Source organism: Brachycentrus maculatus, unplaced genomic scaffold (genome assembly GCF_059751285.1).
Source record: "Brachycentrus maculatus isolate JH-2025_06_01 unplaced genomic scaffold, ASM5975128v1 h1tg000649l, whole genome shotgun sequence".
Classification (NCBI taxonomy): Eukaryota; Metazoa; Arthropoda; class Insecta; order Trichoptera; family Brachycentridae; genus Brachycentrus; species Brachycentrus maculatus.
In genome coordinates this window covers 240235-266331 of record NW_028281385.1, presented here as the reverse complement: position 1 = coordinate 266331, position 26097 = coordinate 240235, and the positions used below count along the sequence as shown (strand labels likewise).

Genomic DNA, 26097 nt, shown 5'->3' with positions numbered 1-26097 from the left:
ATACTTGACAGTTAACATCTATGGCTTACACGCGTCAAAATTTTCAGCTGATATGTCAAATATAAATGGACAGATTTCTAGGTAAATATTATTATTTGTTAAATATTCTCTGTTGATTTCTAAAATTTAACGTATTCGTTAAAACCCTTTTGTGCGTTCTGTTATACTCGTTAAATCTGTTATTTGCGTAGTAAGCACGTAACTGTTGTGTTGACAATGAATTGAAACATTACACCTCAGAAACATCATGCTTTTATTTGGGTGTTTTAATATTTTTTGAACCTGACATTAAATCCAAATTAAGTGACTAGTATGTATTATTGTATTTTATTTATTGTTTCGGCATTCGCTATGTGGTAAAACATGCTGAAATTGTAAATGAAAACACTTTTACTGTAATGACTTGTTTCGCAAGCTACAGTTGCTTCCATCTTCGGGTCTGAATATAAACTAAATATAATATCCTCCTATCTATAAGGTCCTCACCAAAAAGTTACATCTCCAATACTACACAAAAAAATCATTTAAATGCAAATCTGTTCTGTTTACAGTATTCTATTGAAATCTTAATTAAAGTTGCGACAAAATGTGACTAATCCTGTGTTAAACCGATGCCAAATCATTTCTTCCCACCAAAACGTAACAATTTTACAAGCTTGAATTCCTAATTACTTAAAATAATTTATAATGAAAACGTAATAGTTTGGTGAGGACCTCTACATATGTAGTTGGATTAAACTGAGCTTACAGTCAATTTGTCTGCGCTTGAGAGTGGGTGAAGATTGATGGAATTCTTAGTTTGTAAGATTGATAAATAGAATGTCCGTTTTCCAGTCGATTGGATGTGTGTTAAATGCGCTCGTCTGTGAGCGTGATGCTCTCGGGGGGGAGCGGGGAGGCCCCGGCGGCGCGCCCCGACTGGGGGCAGAGTGCCCCGCACCACGCCACTCTCTTACTGCTGGTACGAGGACTCGGAAGCCCGCTGCGCAATTTCAATAAACTCTTCGACCGAATACAAAAAGTCAACAATGTCAAAATCACAGGTATTTTTTAACCCATATTTATTTAAATTATTTTTGACAACTCTACATAGATGAAGAGAACTCAACATAGGCATTTACAGGGCTTACGACCGACACAGGCTGGTTTTATGATCACACTACAGATGTGTAACATTCACTGATTCGACCCATGATTGACAACCACACTACTCAAATTCTTGAAATTTGTAAATACATTGATCAAACTCAAAACACAGTATGCGAGAGTTCACTAGAGACATCTTTGGTGGGATGAAGAAATCTTTTACTAAGCAGAGACTCTTTCATTTGTGTGTGAGGTCCGAATCCTGGATATATATTCACATATTTAAGAAACATTTGAAAACATCATTTGAACACATTGAACACTTTTGTAAAGATGAAGAAATTATTTAAATGAAGTGTTAGAGTGTAAGTAAGCTGGTTTTGCTTCTTTACACCCTCTTCAAGTCCTGAGTTGACACTATAACATTTCTGTCCCGCAGACGCACAAGTGCAGATAAGGGAAAGAAGTACTTATATGGAGTTTTCCAAGCCAAGTACTATATTTATCAATTGAAAAACAGTTTTTTTCTGAGAATTGTGTTAATTTGAAATATTACTTGTTAACTTTGTTTGGTTAGATTCTACTGGTCATGTTCGTGATATTTGGGTGCGGTACGTCAGAGAGCACCCAGTGGAGAATAATGATTGGGGAGATTTTCAAACTCACAGGTAATCATTTTCCACTTTACGTATCTGCTGTAATTGATTCCTCCCAAAAGCCAAAAAAATCCTAACCTAACCTCACCTATAATGTTGGACTTTTTCAATGTGAAATAAAATATATTGTGAGCATATTACGAAGTCAATCCGTGCAATTTTGACATAAGCACGTTTAAATAAAAATGATCAGTGTTTTGTGAATTTCATTAACTTATTTGACACTTTAATCACATTGTGGTAATATCTGTCCATTTTTTATTTAAATATAAAATTTGATGTTTGATAATGATGCCGAATGCATTGAAATATGTGTAAGAAATACTGCTATTTACCAAGCAATCTTTTTTCTGTATTTGTTTTTCGAATTCTATTATAATATTCATCATACATTCTAGTTTAAGTAAAAAAATCTGATTTAGAATTAATGAAGCATGTGTCAATTTACTTAATTTTTTATTTTGACTTGGCCAGTTTTCGGAGCATACTCATAATATATTAATATTTCAGAAAATATAGGTAAAAATCAACATTCTTTCAATTCATATACTTCTTCTTCTTCATGAGGACTCTAACCTCCACTGCTGGATATAGCGTCTTCCCCTTCTTTCTTACTGCTTGCAGCCAGTTTTTACCCCCTACAGTGACCATGTCGTCGGACCTTCTCTTTTGGGGTCTTCCGACACCTCTTTTGTTCTCCCAAGGTCTCCATGATAAAATTCTTTGGGTCCATCTTGTGGGGTCCTGTCTTGCTATATGTCCTGCCCATTGCCATTTGAGTTTTGCCATGCGATCCATGATATTCTCTACTTTGGTTCTTAATTTTTTTTTTTATCTCTCAGGCTAAAACCAAGCATTGATCTTTCCATGGATTGCCGTGTGTACTTGAGCGATTCATGTACCAGCCAAAATATGTAGTAGTTTATTAGGTAGCATTATGGTATTCATGGCTATGTATATTTATAAATTTGTCTTTACATTTCACATATCTAATATCCAAATAGCTTTGCTTAATCCCATAATTAATACATCATTATTGATATATTATGTAATAGTTATGCTAGACCAAATAGCATATTTATTATTTGTGTTTTTTCGTTGCAAGGCGGTTGCTCGGTCTCGTCACACTCGGGAAATACAGTAACCAAACAGAGTTGAACGAAGTTTGCCGTGTTCACGAGTCTCTGAAGGTGAAGTACTCGAGCACTTTGTACGACTCCCGAGCGCTGCTGTTCGGGCCCGGGAAGCCTCACCGCGAGGGCAGTCCGGTGAGCGATGTCCCTGATATATTTGAAGAAGAAAGAGCACACAGTGAACGCAGTCTCTCATCCCAGCAGAGTGATGGGTATGTATAATTAATGAAGTAATATTCTCACAAACTCTATCGATGATTGTGTTATTAACATAATAATATGTGAAATTCTGATGAAAGAAATAAAATATTGAAGTGGGAATAGAATAGTTTATGTACGGGCTATAATTTGAATTGAATAAAAAAAAATCACTCTCATATTTATTCAATGCTACCCCGGACTGGTACCTGAAGCGTAGGGCTGATCATCTTTCCTTCATGTATTAACAATCAAGATAACACTGCTTTTATATGATGCAGTGCTCTATGCACCATGGGGTGCGGATAAGGATTTCAAGGAGAAGAATATTTTAATACAAGTGTAAAATTTTAGTTTTATTTAACTTTTTATATTATATTGCAGAACTTCATCTCTTCCTTGTGAAGTATCCGACAGTTTATCATCAGTCGACAGCTTCCAAAGGCCGTCTTCATTGAGCGTTAGTAATCCTCTACAGGATGAACAGAATTACACGACACCATCCAATTTCAAAACGAGAGCTATGTTCTACAGTGAATCTGATCCGTGTGCTGATTTGGAAAGGAATTTAGAAGAGTATATCAATTCGCTGTTTTGGATACTGGAATCCAAAAGATTAGAAAGATCTAGAGAGAAGCTAGAGAAAGTTTCGCTGATTTTAGCTCCTTTTGAAAAAAAAGATATTATTGGTAAGCAGCGAGATTGGAATTATACATACATAATACATTACAGTGCTCTAATGTGTAAAGGCAACTAGCCGTAACTCAAGTTGCGGCTGTTTGGCTTAACACAGCTCTAAGCATTCTTATAACTGGCCTCATATACAATCACAGATTTTGCTCTATCTCTTTCCTTTACCGAGTTATTCATTATCCAAATAGCCACAAAATTGTAGTAATTTGATACATGTTTTGGCATAAAGCATCATTTTAAGTTAGCTATAAATTCGTTTATCTCTAAACTACTGTTTTTAACTCGCGGCTATTTGCCTTTGCACATTAGTGTTGCAGTAAAGGTAAAGGTAAGAATTTGTATTTTAGGTCTCGATATGGAATCCCGTAACAACAAGAAGCGGAGCATGGGTAGAATGACAAAGCATTTAGCCGATTTGACCCTACAAGCTGGTCTTGTGCCCGACTGCCTGAGTTTATATCATTCTGCGGCTGAAACTCTCAAAGCTGTTAATGACTGGCTTTGGCTGGCAGCTGCTTACGAAGGTGAGTTAACTTATCATAAATAAGATCAACTTAGCCAAAAGTGTTCATTTTATTTGACAAATTAAAATAAATATCTTATAAGTACAGAAATATCCTTAGGGTGCTAAATTTTTTAACTAGACTTTAACATAGTGGAGAGATTTGAGGTGACAAGTGTCCATTGTCTTACGGACACCCTAATGGTTTAAGGGAAATATATATATGTATATTTTTATAAATGCATAAGTAACTCATTCTTTGCAAACACGTCTATAAATTTATAAACCTAATTTGACACATGTTCAATATATTCAACATCGTTATCAAACATTTGTAAAATTGTGGAAAGTTACGTTTGAGATTAGTGCTGTTAAAATATTCTATAAACAGATTTAACAATGAAGTGTACATTTTCAGGTCTCTGTGCAGCATCTGCTATTCTCTTGTATCCTAGTCTTCGTAATCCCGCTCCGCTTCAACGGAATGCAAGCTTACAGGAAAGTTCACCCAATAAAACACGCTCACTATCACTATTTCAACAACAAGCTGATATCTTGTCCAACCAAAATATAATTTTATCTCCATCCAAAATAGTTCAGCCATCTAGTCCGGTGAGTGTTCACAGTGACCACACGCCCCCCTCTTCTTCGGATAGTATCGACACTTCATCGAGGCTTTCTCTAACTGATAACGCCGAAAGTGATTCTGTGGCCTCTTCGAGCGATATGGAACCAAATCAGAGGATGTCTTTACCTTCGGAATCTGGCCACAGTAGACATTCGCAGATGCATATTCAATACATTCTTTCCGCGGAAGATATAATCAAAAGGTATAAGGAAGCGATCATATACTACAGTAATTATAAAAATGCCGGTATTATTGAAACTGAGGCAATATTCAAGGCTGCTAGAATATGTGTGGAACAAAATAGTAGCCTTCAAGCTGCAAATATCCTACAAAATGTTATTCTGATTAACTTGAATCTGAGCGAACAAGAAAAAATTCAAAGGTTTGATACGTTATCTGAAATGTATCAGGAAATAGGTAAGTTCCTAATGTTTTTACACATTTTTTGGTTTGCTATTATCTATCGCATAATGTGTAACAACAAATTACACTTTTGTACAGGTTTTCTAAGAAAAGTAGCGTTTTGCCAGCGGTTAGCAGCGACTAGGCAAGTGAGCCCTAACAATCCCAATCCTGACTGGCAGCGTTGCTATTCTCTCATGTTGCATAGTTTCCCGGGACATAAATTGAGCCTAGATCCTAATCAAGTTGTTCAACACCAGATTGGTAATAATACATTGTATTCATTTGAGATTTCAGAAGTGAATCATGAGAATTATGTAAACAATTACATTTGTACGCACTCTAGGTTGGCCGGCATTGCAAATTCAATTGTTACAAGAGTTGGTTGTAGCGGCGCGTCGTATGGGACACCCCGCCCTAGCTACACGTCATATGACTTTCTTACTGCAGACTATGTGGCCACACCTCAGCACTCAAGAGAAGAGAGATCTCGCTATCCAACTTCAGGTAAAAGAAAATGTTTCTGTCGGAAATCCAATTCTAGCTTTCATTTAAAGAAAATCATGCGGCTTTAGATTAAACCTGAGCCTACAATATCCCTCATTATCGATAATGAAGCCACAAACAATGTGAATAAAAGTCAATTTAAAATATCTATGTGTGATATCAGCCATTCATACAGAAACTGAAAAATTTATTGTAATACTGTCAATGATAAATCATTAAAATCTTTATAAAAATTCTAACTAATTGCAAAACTTAATTAGAACATTTCAAAAGTCAGGTAAACAAATAAAGGACCTAAATAAATAAATGTTAAGCTCATTCATTTAAACAACAATAATTAACATAATTCTATTTTGTTCATACGATTACGATACCTTAAATAATTTGACAAAATATTTTACCCAAAATTTAAAAAAGAAATATGAAATTAAATTTTCAAAAAAAAACTAATTGCATTCCTTTTATTGTCTTGTCAACAAAAAAAATATAATTGATAAATAAATTGGTATATGTAGAAACAGCTAAATGAAATAGATAATGAGATTTAAGTTTTGTACTGACATCTGCATTTTATCTTTTTCTTCTTTCCATGTTCGCTCGCTAGGTGGAGCATATGGCCAATATTCAATATTCACCAAAAGTCTGCATTTTATAGAATAAAATAAAAACTATGTAATTTTTTCCATATGAAATTCATTTTACCAGCAACCGTAGGTTTCGTCGTAACCGACATCAAACTGGGTTGCTGGTCAAATAAAATTCATGTGAAAAAAATTACATGGTTGTTATTTTAATTTATAAAATGCAGATCCATCAAGAAATGTCAGCACAAAACTTAAATCTAATAAAAAGAGTAACTAAATGTACATAATGTGGAAGTGCATAACTGGCTTATATGAGACGATGAACCTGTCAATAATGAGAAACTCTCTTCTTAAGGCTCTATCTGCCCAGTGCGAGGGGGGTCCGGTGCCCCTGGTGCTGGAGTGGGGCCAGGTGATCCCCCCGGCCAACCTGAGCCAGGTGCCGCAGTGCGGGCGCTTCTGGCCGCGCCCCCCGCCGCCCTCCCGCGCGCCCCGCCCGCGTGCCACCGCCCGGGTCCCCGCAGGCCCCTTTCTCTTCACGCCCATCCACTTTGGCAGCTTGGACAGGAAGCCCAAGAAGCCCACGGGAAAAATGGGTCAGTTTCCTCTTTAATTTGCAATATATAAAATTATACTTTCATTTTACAATATATTATAATTACAAGTACAAAAAAAAAATCATACAAAGGCGTGGCATGGTATAATAAAGGGAACTGGAAATAGTATAATAAAAATGAGAAATATAAATAGATTAAAAGTGGTAAAATAAACTACTAATCGCTCACTCCTTTCAAAAACGTCATAAATAAAAAAACCTTGATTTTTCAGAACGCTTTTAAAAAAACTAACTAACCATCACGCCGCTTCCCGCAGGGATAGGCAGAGAGAATAGAACGCCACACCACTCTGTCTTTGCAAACATTCTTCGCCTCTTCCACGTTCATGCATCTCCTCATACATACCCGCCGATTGTTACGACTCCTAACCTGACCACTTTCAAGTATTTGGCATACCTGATCGTGCGTTTTTAAAGTTTAAAAATAAAATACTATGTATTCAAAATAAATATCAAGCCACTTATTGAACTTTTTGCTGTGCAACAGATCTTTTTAGGTAAAACCTGAAGGCTTTTTCTCTATTTGAAAAATATTTGGTATGTTTAAAAAAATTAATTAAATGATACCTTTTTTTCAAAATGCAAAAACAACACTTTCTGCCCTGTAGCGGGTAAGTATTAAGTTAAAAATATGCCTCTTTTGCTGGGATATAATACATTTTCTGGGCATTCCGAAAACATGCACAACTGAAAATTGTTAATTTTTTATTTATGACGTTCTTGAAAGAAGTGAGCGAAATATTTGATTTTAACAGAAAACAAAAAATAAAAAAGATGAAAAAAATTAAAGTTAATAAATAACTATGTACTATATGAGTTATAAGTTTAAAAGAATAAGCTACTTAGATCTTAAGCAAATCTTTAAGCAAAATTTTAAATGGAAACAAATTTTTATTTCTAAGTACCGTAAAGTGGGTATACATTGCACCAAAATACTGCATTTTTTCAAAAAATTGTCTATTCAGATCAGGTTTTTTACTTTTTCTGAGGTTTCAACTATCGCAATGTAATAACACATATACCTGTAACATGTCTGATACATTTTTAATTTTTTATCTATTTTGCCTGTATTTTTTTTTTATATTTATATTTTGGTGCAAAGTATCCCAGGGTAAAGTAAAACCATGATATTTTCTCTACACTTTTCGTACTAGAATTCAAATTGATGCAAAGTAAAGACTATCCTACAAGTTACGTTGCATCTTATGAAGGGTTTTGGCTCACAGTTCGCTAAATGCAGATTATAATATTGTATAATTATGGAAAAATAAGACATTTGATAGAATATTTTTTAAAAAAATATTGAAAACTATAACAAAAATGTTTTTTTTTTCCAATACTGAAGGTTTAAAATTATATAAAATAAAAGGTGGATATTAAAACATATCGTACTACATAGGTAATAGGAATTAAAATGAAATTAGGTCTAAATATGGTCAAGTTCCGGGACGGTAAAGAAACCTCTTTTGGATTGCATTTTCGGTTCTTTTATGGAACCCACTACATCCTTCCAAGAATATTGAAGAAAGTTATCCTTCATCGGCCACTTCCACGATTTGAGACTCTCCTGCATGGATTTAACAGCTCTGTCTTTCTTTATTTCCAAAATCTGTCCCGAAAATTTTTCTCCTTTATAATGAAATACGACATATTCTTCCACCTTCTTTTTTACTGGTCCTAATGAAACAGAAGAACAAATACGATAACTGGTTTCAGTCATCGTTTTTGTTCTTCTCCCTCTTCCTCAAAGCTTCCGTGTGAACTATTATCAGTTAATGCTAGATATTCTGGAAGTTTCGATGCGGAAGGTGGGATCATTGATGTAGTTGGTTCAGGTAGCATTTGTGTCTCGTCAACGTTCATTTCGACATTTGGATCGTGAGCAATGCTCTTACCTGGTTCTATCGGTATCGTTTTCCTGCGTTTTAATACTGAATTCTTTGGGTTGAATCTGTTTTCTTCCAAAAACTGTTGAAAACTCTGGCGCACGTCATCGTCATACGCTTTTAATGGCAACCGATTAAGCAACTAACTAGTTTTAGCAACAGTCAAGGTTTTATGTCTTTGCAAAAATGATCATATCCATACAGAGCCTGGTACGTTGTTCTTTAATATTCGTACTCTTCTGCCAAATCTATCCAAATAGGCTTTTAGAATGTAGCGAATGTTAAAAACACTCACTGGGAAACCGTACTCACTCATGTCTACTATGCAGTTTACGAAAGATTGCTCTTCGCCCTTGTCACATATAGGAGGTTTTCCCACAGGTTTTGTGTGCTGACCTTTGAGCTTATAGTTAATCGTCCTTCTGGGGATTTTGAAAATTTCTTCAGCCTTTCTTTGCCTGATTGTACCATTTCGAATGACCTTCAAACACTGCTCCACTCTCTTCGGTATAAAATCGCAGTATCGTCTGGCATAAGGCCGCTGTTTGTGTGTTCTTGACATTTTTGAAAAAAATATACCATCAGGAAGTAAGTAAGTACACAAAACCTATAGATATTTAGCAAAAATGTCAAGTTGTATTAGCCGTTTTAAGACTTTTCATCAAATTAATTAACTATGGCCTTTTGTGGATACTTTGCACCTGGTGCAATGTTACCCCAAATAAGGTCAATACAAGTCAGTTCTTAAAAAAATAATTTTTTTACATAAACTTGACAACGTAACTAAAAAATACAGCATTTGAGAAAAGCAGGGCCTACCTATCTAAGATTTAGAGACCACTCACTTATTGTAACTTGTTTCAGTATACTGATTACACTGGATTTTTTCAGACACAATTTTCTGACAGAAAACTTTCTTTACGTTCGGACAGGAAAAACGCATTGAAGCAATGGCCACCGACTGTTACTTCTGTAAACTAAAAAGTAGATTTAAGTGCCATCTATCAGAAACAATAGAAAGTAGAATGAAAAATGACATATATCAGAGATGACCAGCTCCACAATTTCTTTACAGAAGGTGGTGCAAAGTATCACCCATGGTGCAAAGTATACCCACTTTACGGTAGTCAAAAATGGAATAACTCACAAAAATATACTGGATATACTCTTAAAAATCTCACTGAAGGAAATTATGTACACACTTTCATATTGACATACTCAATTTTAGTAGATTATAATTTTAGTAGTGTGTTGTAAATATATACGGGGAGTGGTAAAATGATCTGACTGTTTTCGCCGCCTTACTGTAAAGGTATATGTTCATAAATATAATTTTTCACTCTAATATTTGTTGAACATTACCCTGAATTGGTACCTGAAGCGCGGGACTGATAACCTCGCATTCAGATAATTAATGATCAAAATAACACTGTGTCAATATGATACAGTGGCCTATGCACCATTGGGTACTGATGTACAGTGAGGGTTAATAGTACTAGTTCATAACATAATTTTAGACTTTTTTTAATTGTAAAAAGGTGTAGATTTGATTAAATATTGTATATAAATTTAAAACAAAATTAGCATAACATAGTCAAAGGTGGTAAAAATATTTAATAAATAATAATAAATCCCTTACCGCACCCCAATGGTGCATAGGGCACTGCTTCATATAAACGCAGTGTTATCTCGATCGATTACACATGAAGGAAAGGTGATCAGCCCTCCACTTCAGGTACCAGTCCAGCGTAATATTGAATAAATATTAGAGTGAAAAAATCACTTATATTTTTTACACCCCCCTGGGAATCGAACCCGGGACCTCCAGAACGGCAGGCGAGCATGCTGACCATTACACTACGGAGGCGCAAAAATACTTAACTTAATTAAAAATAGGTTTTTTCTTTCCAGATTATTTGTGGGTTGAAAATGATACGTGCGAAGTTCAACTAAAGTTAACTAACCCTCTGCCGTTTGAGCTGAAGGTTTCTAATATGCGACTATTGACATCGGGAGTTGTATTTGAGTCCATTCCTGAAACTGTTATTCTTCAACCCGACATTCCTACGCTGGTGACTCTACTCGGAACCCCCAAAGAATACGGCCAATTGGATATTCAGGGCTATTCAACTCACACGCTCGGCGTTAAGTCCAATTGTCGTTTGAAACACATGCCAGAGGTGTCCAAGTTCTTGCCTATGTACTCCATTGATGTTATTCCCAGTTTGCCGATAATGGCTCTGGAGACAAACCTCCCCCCCTCTCCTACATTCAGCACTCTACCTAACTACGAGAACATCATATCTTCAGCGAGTGTTTCTTTGTACAACGGGCAAAGTACGGAGTGTAACATCACACTCACTAATACTAGCGACGTGCCAATTGAGTTCATCGACGTTTCAGTACAGGTAATTAATTTTTATCACTATGGTGCCTACCTATATGCTAATCCATATATTGTCAATCTATCAGTTAATCTCCATAAATATTAAGAAAAAAGTTGTTTATCTACTTTGACCTTCTGCTAAATATTAATGCTGCAAACCTGTGTTTACTTTCTTAATTAGACTAATCATTGAATATCCAATGAATTAAAACCGAAGTAAGTTTTATAGACATAGCTACTCTGGGTCGGCAGGTCTGATCTACTGGCCTCTGGTAAACACACATGCCAAACCAGTTACCGGGACTTTGAACTCGCATATGAATATGGTCCTTATCGCATGAAGATATACATATGTATATCGAAGTTCCAAAAACCAGTAAATGTGGTTTACATACAGTATACCCCATTGGGTGTAAGTAATCAGTCAGTCGAAAAACTTCCGCATCTCTCAGCTCCAGTTATATCAAAATTGTACTGGTTTGATATAAGTAATGTTTTATTATTTCAGTCATTTTTACTTGTGTAACTAAGTTAAACTAAACAGTATTAAAAATAATCACATTCTAGATGTCACTTCATATTTTTTTTATAATTAAACACTTGTATAACCACATAATCAGTTTTATTTCATTACACATGACTAATTTTGAAAACTGTTAAGTTTTATGTTTCACCTGTAAATGAAAACGTCTGTTAGTTTTCGAAACTAGTCATGTGTAATGAAATAAAACTCATTAAGTGGTTGTACAAGTGTTTAATTATAAAAATAAAAAAATCAACATGTCATTCCACAAAGTTAATGTCGAATCAATAAATAATATCGCTTCATAATTGTTTTTAATTATTTTAGTCAACATTAGACGGCACACTGCAGTCTCAGATGTTCCAATGGAGTAATGAAGAGATCCAAGAGCAACTCCCCATTGCACCGGGCAACACCGCTGTCTTCACACTCCGCCTGTACGCAGAGGCAGACTTTTTAGACATTGGCGGAATCGGAGGAGATGCCTTGTTCCCCAACAGCTTGAACTCGAACAGTCTTCCATCTCGAGTGAACTCGCCCACCCCGAACCAAGCCGGCAGCTCATTGCCGCACACTAACTCTTCGCTTCCTCACACCAATACTTCTTATCCTATGAGAAACCAACTTTCCTCAAGTTTCAGGTAGTGTATACAATTTACCCTTTAATTGCCGGGAAGCATTAATTTGGCAAAACGATCATAAAGTACAAAGTAACATATCGTTCACTCCTTTCAACAATGTCATAAATCAAAAATTGTCAATTTTCAGTTGTGTATGTTTTCGGAATGCCCAGAAAATGTACTATATCCCAGCAAAAGCCGTATATATTTTAACTTAATATTTACCCGCTACAGGGTAGAAAGTTTTGTTTTTGCATTTTGAAGAAAAGATATTGTTTAATTATTTTTTTAAATATACTAAATATTTTTCAAACAGAAAAAACCTTCAGGTTTTACCTAAAAAGATCTGTTGCACAGTAAACAGTTCAATAAGTCACTTGATATTTATTTTTAATACATTTTATTATATTCTTAAACTTTAAAAACCGATCTCCTGAAAAATCAAGTTTTTTGATTTATGACATTGTTGAAAGGAGTGAGCGATATATGAAAAAAATCACTTTGAGTGAAAGTTAATATACTTGTGGCAAAAATCGTTGAATAGTTGGAGAAAATAATAATATTATATATTTGAAAATAATATTATTTGAGCTATCAACTATAAATTTAAGATTTTTTATAAGAATTTTAATTAAGTTGTTAATAAAAAATACAAAGCGTATTATATATTGCATAATTCAAATAATTGAGAAAAATTATTGGAACTGTATTACGTAATTATGTTTGTATATTACTTTAACGTTTACATTTCTATATTAAAATAGTGTCTGCTTCTGGATTTCAATCCGGGTCTTTCAAATATCTAATCAGCAAGTCTGTCAGATAAATTTTAGCTCTCCAACCGTTACAAAGATTGATTGCTAATATGTGAATGACTTTTTGATATTCATTATTTCTGTCTCAATTTGAGCCGATTTCAAAATTTTAGATCGGTGAATTCGCACAGCACGGCTTGGTCTGCTCCAATATCTGTGTTGCCACCCACAAAGGGAAGGCAGATAGATGCCCAGGTAACTATAAAATATAAAATCAATATATTATAAAGGTCAGCAGTAACTACCAGTGCTCATGCATATCACTTGTATGCATAGCAAAATTGGCACCTAGCTTATTAGGAACAGGTCAAAAGGTTTTTACAGTCTTCGAATCAGAGTTTGATAGGCATTTATGTTGTAAACACACGTGACTGGCATAGATTCAACTTGTCATTTAAGTTGTAAACGCACGTGACTGGCATAGATTCAACTTGTCATTTAAGTTGTAAACGCACGTGACTGGCATAGATTCAACTTGTCATTTAAGTTGTAAACGCACGTGACTGGCATAGATTCAACTTGTACATAGATTAATACATACATCACAATTAATTGCTACACTATGGTATTATGGGAGGAGGTGCCAAATTGCAAACAATCATGGCACTGCATTTTTTCATATTTGTAATAGTAGAATTGTATATACCTCACAATAATGGATGATAATCTTTCAGATGATGGTTAGATACTCTGGTGGAGTGGGTAAAGAGACGCATTGTCGCCAAGGAGCTCTTCACATCAACATGGAACTGCTACCTAGTGTTTCCATCACGCACTGGGACGTATTACCTGCTGAAGTGTAAGTCATTTGGATGTGGCCGTGCTTATTACCAATGAGATTGAATTGTCATGATTAATTGTAAACAAAAGTAATAAAATCATTCGAAAGTTATAACATATAGTGGGTATACTGGCACAAACTGTTAACTCTAAAATCCCCGTTACTTAAAGCTTTTAGCCTAAATAAAATACCCGCTATTAAACTTAATTAAATTTACTTTTAAAACCACATATTTTATTTATTTTATTTTATTGGAAGAAAGAACAACAGTTACAATATATGATACATCAGAATACAAAAAATAAAATCATGAGTACCAATTACAGTTCTTCACAACTATGCAATAAGAGAGGTCGATATATGACATTTCAAACTATGCGCATACTTAGTGTATTGTGGCATTTTATAGAACGTTGAAAACTTTGTAATGTGCATCATAAGTCAAAATTGTATATTTTCGAGTTAACATAAAAAATGATACTCTGGGCAAAAAGCCCAGAGTATCTCCCCCACTTTGATGCGTGACAAAAAACTGATCATGAGCGGATTGTTGCAAGACAGAGATAAAACAAAAATATGCATCCTTGAAAACATTCACACGTATAAAGGAACAATAAAAAATTCATGAAACAAAATTAAACACGATCTTGTAAGAAAATTTTTGCTTAGAATTTTTAGTATGAGAAAAAAATCATGATTACAAATGGATGAGGGTAGTATACAGCGAACGAGGATCTGTTTAATGTTTTTTTTTTTAAGAGAGTTTTATTTAAACTGGTCAACTTTAGACATGTTTATCGAATACAGGCATTATTTTGATGAATAGATTTTGTAATTATAATTAAAATAAAACTTTGTTTTAAATCACTATAAATATTTATATGTATTGATTTAAAAACAAAGTTATATTTTAATTATAAAATGGAAAAAAAGTTGTTGCTTCACATATAAATTATTAAAAAAATTGATTTGCAACTAACCATTTTTGTTTTTAGTCCCAGCCAGCTGTACCTAGTTCTGGATGTGAGTAATCTGACTACGGGAGACATGGCACTCGAGTACTGGGAGGGACGTCGCATGCTGCTCAGCGGAGGGGAGTCATGTCGGGTGCCGGTTCCACTGGACCGCTGTCCACTCAACATGCCGCTCCCTCCAGGTTATTACTAATTTTATTACACACTTCAGAAACCTGAATAGAACTATGCATAAATCTAACTTTAATTTTCAGTATGTTTGAATTTTAGTTACAATGATTAAAGAAAACACTTCGTTTTTTACCACTTGAGTTTTATTATAGACTACATGTTATAGACTACATGTATAATAACTATTATACAGACCTGAATGATGGAAGTTTAACTTCTGAAACATGTAGTCTATAATAAAACTCAAGTGGTAAAAAACGAAGTGTTTTCTTTAATCATTGTAACATGTCTTACCACAAAGTTAATGCCGAAACAATAAATGAATTTTAGTTTATGTTTAGTTATTATGCCATCTCTCATTTGCTTTTCTATCAATGCATGTTTACCCTTCATAGTATGTATAGTGCAGAATAAAACAATTGTGTTTTAAATGAAAAAATTCAAAAACACATGCAGACTACATTAGCCTAAATGATGCATGATATGTACGTTGTAGCCTAAAATATCATTTAGAAAAAAACAAACATGACAAATAACCTAGATAAATTCTATCGGTATCAATAAGATAATGTACAAAGATATTCTAGAATATATATTTCTTAATATTGATTTATTATTGTGTGCCGGATTACCATTTAGGTTTTTGTGGCATTGAACAAATCAATATATGCTTATATTTATGTTCATCCTCCAGAAAAAGTCAGTTTTATAAATGTTTGAAGTTATTTTGTGTTTATTTCTATACTCATTATCCTACTTTTAACTTCTTTATCATTCAACTAACACGGTTTACAAAAAAAAAGTAATGACTATTGTTTGTTATAAAGCAATGTTTGATGACTGCTGAGAGAAAAGATTAATTTTTGCCCATTGCTCTGTGATTTAACCGGATCCACGCGGCTCGCATAACCGTAAGTGTTTTAATAAAACATGCCCCATACGCGGCTGACATAACCGTATGTGTTTTTACTTTGCTCCAAGTTTCGAACCTCAGTTCAACTTGGAGGGATTTTTTCATGGTGTGGAACTTTGGATAAAATAATACGTCAATCCTTGGCCTTATGACATCTGTTGAAATATCTGACTAATAATTTGTAACATCACAAGGATAAATAAAAGAACAGATCCCTGATTTATCTTGCGGTCGGTAATTAGTCCGCGCCATAATCATGCCCTATATCTGTCTCACTCTCGACGCTACCCATCGCCAGTGGGTAAGAGTGACACACGATGCGTGCTTTGATTTATTTATGTTACGATCTGATTTGTTTATATTACGATATATTTCAAGATTAATGTGACACAAGTGTATTATAGAGTATCAAAAAGGCACAATGAATCCCATTGAACGTTTTTGTTTAGGAAAATAAATCGTTTCTTAACTAAATACATGATAAAAGTAATCATTTTAAAAACGGCGAAATACCGCCGCGTACGGGCGTCTCTCAGGAACAAAGTTGACGTGGTTAAAAGGTTAATTAATGAAAGAAATGTAACTGAAGTTTTTGTTTTAGAAAAAGAATATTCAGAGCCACGATCGATTACAACCAGTACTGTGAATAGCATAGAGCAAATGTGCTCGGAGCATTTAAGTCGTCAAGTAGATCTTAAATGGCATCTACTCAATGAAGATATAACCGGAAAAGCATCAGTTAAAGGGATTACCCTTTCTCAAGGAATGATGGATATTGTGCGAATGTCGCCGCTGAATTGGGGTATGCGAAGTATTTATTTTAATTTGAAAAAAATACTGTAATTGGCATTAAGCTCATCCTTTTCTCCTAATCTTATAGTGAATCTCATTTTTCATAAACAAATAATTTAATTATTTTCACTCTCTTTTTTCTGCCATAGACAAACAATATACAGTAATGTTTTAATGCTCAACGAAAAAAACATCTGTTACTTTTTCCAATATTCATTGTCTATCTCTGTCTTCAACATATTGTGTACTTTTTAGTGATTAATTTTCTGTGAAAGCTATTACATTTTGAAGTGAGGCAGGTATAATTTCCCTGTAAACGATCCCCACTCTTATATAACTTTTGGAGAAACATCAAATTGATTACTTATGATTTAGTAATACTTTTTATTCTTGTCTCCTGCCTACAACTTGTTCAAACTTATTTACACTCACCATCTCATCTGATGTCACAATTTATTTTATTAAAAACATTTATTGTGTTTATTCTATATCCGAAACGTTTTAAGCTAAGGTAAACAAATCAATCTCTAAAATTAAAATCTAACTTTGTTTTAAAATCACTATAACTATTTTATTATAACTTAATTATAATGTCTACCGGTTTCGAAGCTAACCGCTTCTTTATCAAGACTGATTAACTAATTAGTATTAATCAGTCTTGATAAAGAAGTGGTTAGCTTCAAAACCGGTAGACATTATAATTAGGTTATAATAAAATATTTATAGTGATTTTTAAACAAAGTTACATTTTAATTATTAAATGGAGAATCACAAACTTAGTGCTTCAAATATAAATTGTAATATAATCTCTCTTTGGTCACTTGGAAAATATTGGCTAATAAAATTGGAAACCATTATTTTGCAGAAGTAAGTTTCAATTCACAATGCATCAAACCTCAGGAGGAGTTCAGTTGTGCAGCTGGTGAATGCATTTCTTTAGCTGTGGCTGTATCTAATCATCTTGACAGACCTCTCAAGAAGCTAAGCTTATCTGTGCAATTCTACCAGGATCACCAAAATGGGGTTCACAACTATCGCCTTGATAATAGAGTGGCTACAGCAGGCTCCAATAAGTAAGTTTGTACTTAATTATTGGCTTACTAGTGGTAAACTAAAATATCTTACTTCAGAAACCATTTTTAAAAGTATCATCCTTCATGTCCAACAAATTGTTTTTTTTTTGTAATTAAGCGTTTTTCCATTTGAATTGTGTCAGTGGCTCAGAGTATTCGCATGAGTTTTGTGCATTCTGGATGTTTGATTTGAAAACAAATTCAATTCAATTCAATTTTCCAACCCTCATCCGCACCTAATGGTGCATAGGGCACTGTATTATATAAATGCAGTGTTACCTTGATCGTTAACACATGAAGGAAAGGTGACCAGGTACCAGTCCAGGGTAATACATATTGAATAAATATAAGAGGGAAACAAATAACAAAATCAAGTATGGAAAATCAATGTGTGTAGCCAGCCTTTTGTATGGCAGTATTGGAGAGCAGTATTTAATGTTTTTCCTATTTTCAGGGTCACTTTGCCAGTGTTAGAAGAATCGGGCAAGATCAGCCACGAGTGTTCTGTCATATTTTTAACACCCGGACAATACAAGGTGGATATACAATGTTCTACGTCTGAGCCCATAGAAGAGAGTTGTCTCATTACCCAACTGGACCACTCCATTGCAGATTACTCTTCCGAGGGTCCTAACTGTGCCTTACCGGAACTCAATCATGTTTGGAGGTTCATTCCACCCGTTGCCATAAGTGTCGCCGATTGAAATACATACTGGATATTTACATTCGTCAGTTTCCGGGATTAGCGACGCAAAGCACACCTATAAAAAATTAGCAAAAAAATAACAGTTTTCTATTTACACCTTTTTCAACATCTACATTATTTTTATTTTAAAAATGTAGATAAGTTGTACTGTCACTAACCTTGTAAATTGTATTTTCAGAGTTATGCAGAAGCTTAAATAATAAAACATACATTTGTATTAAATTGTTTATTTATAAAATAAATATACCTTTAAGTGAATACAATTTTATTACTACTTATTTTTATTGTCTGAACACATGATTGTTTTAGAATGTCTTACATATTAAACATTAAACATTTCACAATGGTGTTTATATTTACCAAAAGTCCTTAAAATATCACAATATGTATTAGCTAATCATAAGTCTATTAATGTAGATTCTTTTTTTTTTTTAAATAGATAAATATGTATATTTTTCAACTAAAACATAATTACAATTTATTATAAGTAGTATGTATTACAGCAGCACATATCCCAGAATACAGTAAATATGTATCTATAAGTAGTTTAGGTAAATCAAGAGATCCATCAGGAACATTTGACATGTAGTCAAGGATGATATGTCGCTCACTCCTTTCAAGAACGTCACAAATCAAAAAACTTGATTTTTCAGGAGAAGGTTTTTTAAGTTTAAAAATATAATACAATTTATTAAAAATAAATATCAAGCCACTTATTGAACTTTTTACTGTACAACAGATCTTTTTAAGTTAAACCTGAAGGTTTTTTCTCCATTTAAAAAATAACTACTTTATTTTTATTTTTAATTAAACAATACATTTTCTTCAAAATGCAAAAACAACACTTTCTGCCTTGTAGCGGGTAAATATAACGTTAAAAATATGCCACTTTTGCTGGGATATAGAACATTTTCTGGGCATTCCGAAAACATGCAAAACTGAAAATTGACAATTTTTGATTTACGACGTTCTTGAAAGGAGTGAGCGATATTTCTAGTTTAACTTTCTTTTTATATTATGTAGAATGTACTTCTTCATGCTTATTAAAATTATAATATTATTTTATTTATATTTATTACTGAAGCTAGATATTTGTTACTCCTTCCTTCTTCCTCTATTTGTGTCCATTGATCAGAAGAAACTTATAAGAAAGCGAGATAATCAGTCTTACGCTTCAGTTGTCAGTCCAGAGCACCTACCTAGGATTTTGCACAGTAAAAACTTGTTAATTTTAAATTGAGAAGGTGCAAATTTTGAAAAATATTAAGAATTATAAAGCAGATTTCAACAATAATGATTTTCCATACACAAACTGATGATGTTTCAGTGATGTTTTAAAAGAAATTTATATTTTTTTGCGGACAAAATAACAAAAGTACACATGGTAGTTTAAACTTTATCATATTTTGAAATACAATTTTTTTATAACAATTGAAATTTTATATTAAAAAATTTACAATGATTTTTAAATTACAGCAAAATTTTAAATATCATTGTTCGAAGCATCAAAAGCTTTTACCATACATTAAAAACTAGCGTAGGTTTCTCTGATCAGGAGTTGGCATGGTAGCCAAAAAAGCTAACCACTAAACTATGAGTAGTACTGATATTTAACTATGCGCTTCATAATATCATTTGTTACAAATCTCTTAAGAAAAAGAAAAATTTATTGTTAAGCTATAAAAAATATGACTAGCATATATTAATAACAGGTTTATTTAATAAACTTTTGCTAATTTTAGCTTTAGCTTGAGCTAAGGCTTTTATTCCGTTGGACTTATTTTGATTAGTGAAAATTCTCCCTAATGGAATGATCTCAGATTGCTGCAGTCGCCTTCTGAATTTTTGGTAAAACTCTAAAACGGTGGGGTTGGCCCAGACTTGTTTAGAATCAAAATCTAGCACCCTCAGAGATTGGAGACTTTGGGCGCGACTCAGGGCGACGTAGGCTTGACCCGCTTCAAAAATCTTGGACAGAGACATTTCAACACAGTCCAGAGTGAGGCCCTGAGATTTATGTATCGAGAAGGCCCAGGCTAGATTGAGTGGTATTTGCCTTCTAGCGAGTAGGGCCCCTCCGGAAGTCTTCACGACCCATCTTTCTGTTCTCGCCGTGTATTCTTTTTGGTTTTTAAACCGAACAACCGGGAAACCCTCGTCAAATCTAACCACCACCCCTCGAGCTCCATTAACGAGTCCGGAATTTATACTTATATTTTTCAAGAGCATAACCTGCGCCCCTTCCTTCAGCACTAGCTTGGAGGGAGCCACGGTTTGCGCATCCAGCTGGCCAGTCGAATACGGAGAGCAATCTTGAGCATTATACACTTTGTCCTCACCTTGTAGCTGCTTTAACTTAGATTCGTTGATAAGCTTAGAGTCATTAGTGTGAGAACACAGACGCGTCGCCAGAATACCATCCCCTTCTATATTTTGTTTGGCTGTAGCGAGGAGTTTTGCACTTATCTCGTCTGTGACTCGTCCTATCCTAATACTGTTCAAGATGGATACGAATTGGGAGTCTTTTTGTCTATGTACTGTTTGTAATTCAAAGGAGAGGTCCATGCACTTTTCCCAGGCGGAGGATTGGAAACAGAATCGTTTTTGTTCTTTATCTTTACCGCTCACAACGGGTGGAAGTTGCAGGAAATCTCCACACAGAATCAACTGAATACCACCAAATGGTTTGTCATTCTTTCGAATATGTCGAGCAACTGCTTCTATTTTCTGTAAAAAAATATATATGTATAGTTTCAACTAGTAATAAAATTTAAATGATTAATTCAAATATAAATTAAGAAACTTAAATTTCATAAAAAAAATGAACAAAGATAATTTTATATTGTAGTTAAAAAGTACAGTTATGAACAAATAATAACCTAATGTTTTATTTTATTTAAAATTTTTACTTACCTCAAAGAACCTCCCATCTACCATTGATATTTCGTCTATAATTAAATGTCTACACTTTCTCCATTTCTGCGATATAGCTGGTTTAGAAGCGAGTTGATAGCTCCTTTCCAAGGATCCCTCTCCATCTCCGATGCCTGCAAAGTTATGTAGTGTGGTACCACCTAAAATAATAAAATTCATTTACATATATATTTTATTGATAAAATAAAACAATTTTCCAGATAGACTAAAAATATTTTTAAATTTATCAATTGGTTTTTATAAATAGATAATAATTAATAATAGAGAGAAATAATAATTTTAATATAGTTATATCACAGGAAAAAACAACCCGCCTACTCCCAGCTCAAACCTGAGTCCTTTTAATGACCAGCCAGGTGCTTTATTCATTCGAACAAAACAGCTTGGTTTTTTTTCCCCATAAAATGAATGCATAAAAATGACTTTTACCAAAATTAAGCGGACTAAACTGGATACTTCAGTGATTTTTTTAGTAGGTATATAAATTTTAAAAATGCATAATTTATCAAAGAGAGTGTCAATCTTAACACACTAAGGACGGAAGGATATTTTTGCCTTATTTTTATGTCAGAAAAGAAGGAATTGTTTAATGTTTTTACATGAATATAATGTACCAATCACTTTGTTAAGGTCTTAACTATATGTACACAATAATAGAATCCCGTCGCTAGCGCTCCGTAGGCGTAAAAAAGCACCCGTCCTTAGAGTGTTAAGTGCATTTTTCCTTATTAATTTTAGCTTATAAATAACTCATTCCGCTTTCCCTTTTATACACAAAATTAGATAAAACCAATTACCTATGTGGCAAGCCGCAACTCCAGTAGAAGCAGTTGGTATAGTAACATCAGGGGGTAACGCTGAAATGATCTTCCTCAGCAGAAAGCTTTTCCCCGTTCCCGCAGAGCCCGTAAAAAATACATTCTTCCCCCCGACACAGGCCTCTAGAACCCTTTTTTGTTCATCATTCAAGGTGGCTTCGGCTGATAATGGAGATGGAGAATATAATTTTTTAGCAGCTGGGGCTTTAACCTCGGCGGTCGTCAGTTTTCGTTTCTTCGTGGGCGGAGAGGGCGTCGTGGTCGTGGCTTTAGAAATCTTATTTTTTGCATTTTGAATATCGGCGACGGTTACAGGGCTTACGTCTTCGAACGATTTCGGTTTACTTGACAGTAACTGTGCGCGAATATTGCCGACTTTGTTCGGCGGCGTCGATTTCACTTCTTTATCACCCGTCATCTTAATGAACAATGTCCTCAAAAATCCTACTAAATTCGCCGGCGGCGCATTTGAAAGGAAAACTGAGCAGTTAATCTCCTGGAATTTTATGCTAGCCTTTCCTTCGGCCATAAACTTTTTATGTACACTTATACCCTTCAACTGAAGTTTAATGGTGGCAGACTTCTCGCTTGATATTTCCACAAACATCTCTCGAAATTCATTTCTAACTAACCTTAAAGTAGCAAATTTATGAGCTACTTTCCTGACGATCGATCCTTGAGAAGATAGCCATTCAATGCTTACAGCACACGACAGTAATACATTATTATCATTTCCTTCCATTTCAATGCGCAAGAAAAAATAAATTGTATATAAATAATTTAAATAAATAAAAACTCCGAAACAAGAATCATCCGAGCTAAACAAAAAACAGCCGAAAACGTCAAATTCCGGCGTTACCGAATATATTTTCAAATGCAAGTTGGCTCAAAGATTACCAACCTATAAAGTTGGTAATTCGTCAGGTATCGGAAACCTTTTTACCTATATCAAAATTAACCAAAATGATATAAAGGGACGCTATTTAGTGGTATACAAATTCAAACTTCTAGCAGTAAATTGATGGTTGCACCCGCCGTGTGGCATGTTGCGCCATCTTGTTAAAACCGCAGCTCTATCACATCAATGCCATTCAACTGAGGTACGAAGAAATCAGTAATCATGGCTCTGTAGCGCTCTTCATTGACCGTAACATTCTGGCCGGCATCGTTTAAAAAAAATATGGGCCAATGATTAAACCTGCCCATAAAGCACACCAAACAGTGACTTTTAATGGATGTAAGGGCGTCTCGACAAAAGCTTCATCTGGGTTTTCTCCACTCCAAATTTGGCAATTCTGCTTATTGACATAGCCATTTAACCAAAAATATACTCATTAGTGAATAAAATTTTGCGTTGAAAAAGATGATCAAACTGAAAATTGTTTTCGGCCCGTTCATCGAACCTACGAGGCGAATAATTGTCATCCAGTCTATTCATGGTGAAATGAAAAAACGTACTGACTACAAATCAACTGTCAAATTAACAGTCTGTAGAAACAATGTCGCCAGTTTAAAAACCAAACCTCTAAAAAAAACACTTTTTCCTGTGGGCTATTTTCACCCCGGAGAAATACGTATTTACCATTTTGTACATATAAATGAAAGATTAAATTTTTCATTCGACAATTCGACAAATTTGCCGCAGAATACGTCAAGAATGGTGGCGAAATAGTTCTCACATGGTTGCATAGGCTCTTTAACCGTTGTCTGGAGGAGAGTTATACTCCGGTGGATTGGAGAAGGGCAGTTATAATGCCTCTCTACAAGGGTAAAGGTTCTAGGGTGGAATGTGGGAACTATAGAGCAATCAGTCTATTGAGTGCTGTTGGCAAGATGTATGGTCGAATCCTTATTGAAAGAGTGAGAACCATAACAAAGGACAAAGTGTGGGATGTCCAGAGTGGATTTATGAATGGGAGAGGATGTACGGATCAAATTTTTGCCTTGCGCAACATTACTGAAAAGTTTTTGGCCAAAAACCAAAAGCTTTTCTGTGCTTTTGTGGATTTGCAGAAAGCGTATGACAGAGTTGATAGAACGAAGCTATGGAAGGTGTTATCTGAGTATGGGGTAAGCAGTAAACTTATCCAAGGCATAGCATCCTTGTACGAGGATAGCACTGCATGCATAAGGGTAAGTGGTTCATTTTCATCCTGGCTTAGCATCTCTAAAGGTGTTAAGCAAGGATGTGTAATGTCACCGTGGCTGTTTAACCTATACATGGATAATTGCATGAAAGAACTGAAAGATTTAAATATTGGAGCCAGAATGAATAATTTGACTGTCTGTTGCCTTTTGTATGCTGACGATGCTGTTCTTCTTGCCAATAGCAGAGAAGACCTGCAGGCGTTGGTGACAAAAGTGTATAATGTGTGCAAGGAAAGTGACTTATTGATGAATGTTAGCAAATCCAAGATTATGGTTTTTGAAAGAGAAGAATGCAGATCTGAATGTGAAATATTAGTAAACCGAGAGATTCTGGAACAGGTAGATGATTTTGTGTATTTGGGTAGTATGTTTTCTAGGGATGGAAAGATTGATAAAGATATAGAAAGGAGAGTGAATGCTGGGAACAAAGTGAACGGTGCACTGAAATCAGTTATAGCAAATAAAAACCTATCAGCGGAAGCTAAACTGGCAGTGCACAACGGAGTCCTGGTTCCAACTCTAATGTATGGAAGTGAAACATGGAGTTGGCAAAAGAAGGATGAAATTAGACTGAATGCAGTCGAAATGCGATCTCTCAGAAGAATGTGTAACAAAACGATGTATGATAGATGTGCGAATAGTGAAATAAGGAAGGAATGCAAAGCTGAGATAAGCATTATCGATAAAATTAAGAAAGGTGTGTTGAGATGGTTTGGACATGTAGAACGAATGAGTGAGGAAAGAACGGTAAAACAAATTTATGAGGCGAATGTTAGCGGGAAAAGAAGCAGAGGAAGACCGAGAAAAACATGGCACGATCAGGTATGCCAAATACTTGAAAGTGGTCAGGTTAGGAGTCGTAACAATCGGCGGGTATGTATGAGGAGATGCATGAACGTGGAAGAGGCGAAGAATGTTTGCAAGGACAGAGTGGTGTGGCGCTCTATTCTCTCTGCCTACCCCTGCGGGGAAGCGGCGTGATGGTTAGTTAGTTAGTTTTTTTAAATTTTTCATAATTTTCTAATAAATCTCTTAAATTTTAATTTTTATTTCATTTTCGAAATTCGGTTAGCCAAAAAAAAATGGTTCGTTGGTAATCTTTTGAATCTACGCATATACATACAAGGATTATGGAATAAGTAAAGGTCTAAATACACATGCTATATTTAAGCTCATGAGCATGCTATATTTGAGCAAGTGCTATGTAGTTTCATGCATGCAAGTACCTTGCCAAAAATGAGCATGCTCAAAAATCGGCAGCCATTCGATTTTCGGGCATGCTAATCGCAACGTGGGTGTGGAAGGGGGAGGCGTGTTTTGATGCTAGTTTCAATCCAGTTCGTAATAGGGTTACGTGTGTGACTTGACTCCAAAATGTCTCGCTGAGATGATAAATCATTTCAATTTCTATGTTTATATCGGAACAATAAATACCTATGGAATCAGCGATCACCCCTATATAAAAACAATACTGCAATAAATCCCTCCGCTTCAAGTACCATTCCAAGGTAATATTGAATATATTAGAGTGAAAAAAATAATTAAATTTATT

General features: G+C 34.7%; 2 protein-coding genes across 2 annotated transcripts; one reads left to right on the top strand and one right to left on the bottom strand.

The window, feature by feature from the left end:
• The first annotated feature begins 27 nt into the window (after positions 1-27).
• On the top strand, positions 28-18989 carry LOC148300840 (protein brunelleschi-like). The gene is made up of 18 exons (XM_088274229.1): positions 28-81; positions 835-1043; positions 1664-1754; positions 2848-3087; positions 3458-3762; positions 4114-4290; positions 4687-5313; positions 5398-5562; positions 5645-5805; positions 6745-6985; positions 10803-11299; positions 12128-12441; positions 13349-13430; positions 13910-14034; positions 15012-15172; positions 16676-16876; positions 17732-17939; positions 18394-18989. The coding sequence occupies exons 2-18, from the start codon at positions 854-856 to the stop codon at positions 18641-18643; spliced, it is 4035 nt and encodes a 1344-aa protein (XP_088130355.1). The 5' UTR covers positions 28-81; positions 835-853; the 3' UTR covers positions 18644-18989.
• A 1006-nt stretch (positions 18990-19995) lies between these two features.
• LOC148300839 (ATP-dependent DNA helicase PIF1-like) lies at positions 19996-23280 on the bottom strand. The gene is made up of 3 exons (XM_088274231.1): positions 22377-23280; positions 21559-21719; positions 19996-21372 (listed from the first exon to the last, which is right to left on the bottom strand). Exons 1-3 carry the CDS (start codon positions 23137-23139, stop codon positions 20338-20340), a joined length of 1959 nt encoding a protein of 652 aa, XP_088130357.1. The 5' UTR covers positions 23140-23280; the 3' UTR covers positions 19996-20337.
• Positions 23281-26097: the final 2817 nt, after the last annotated feature.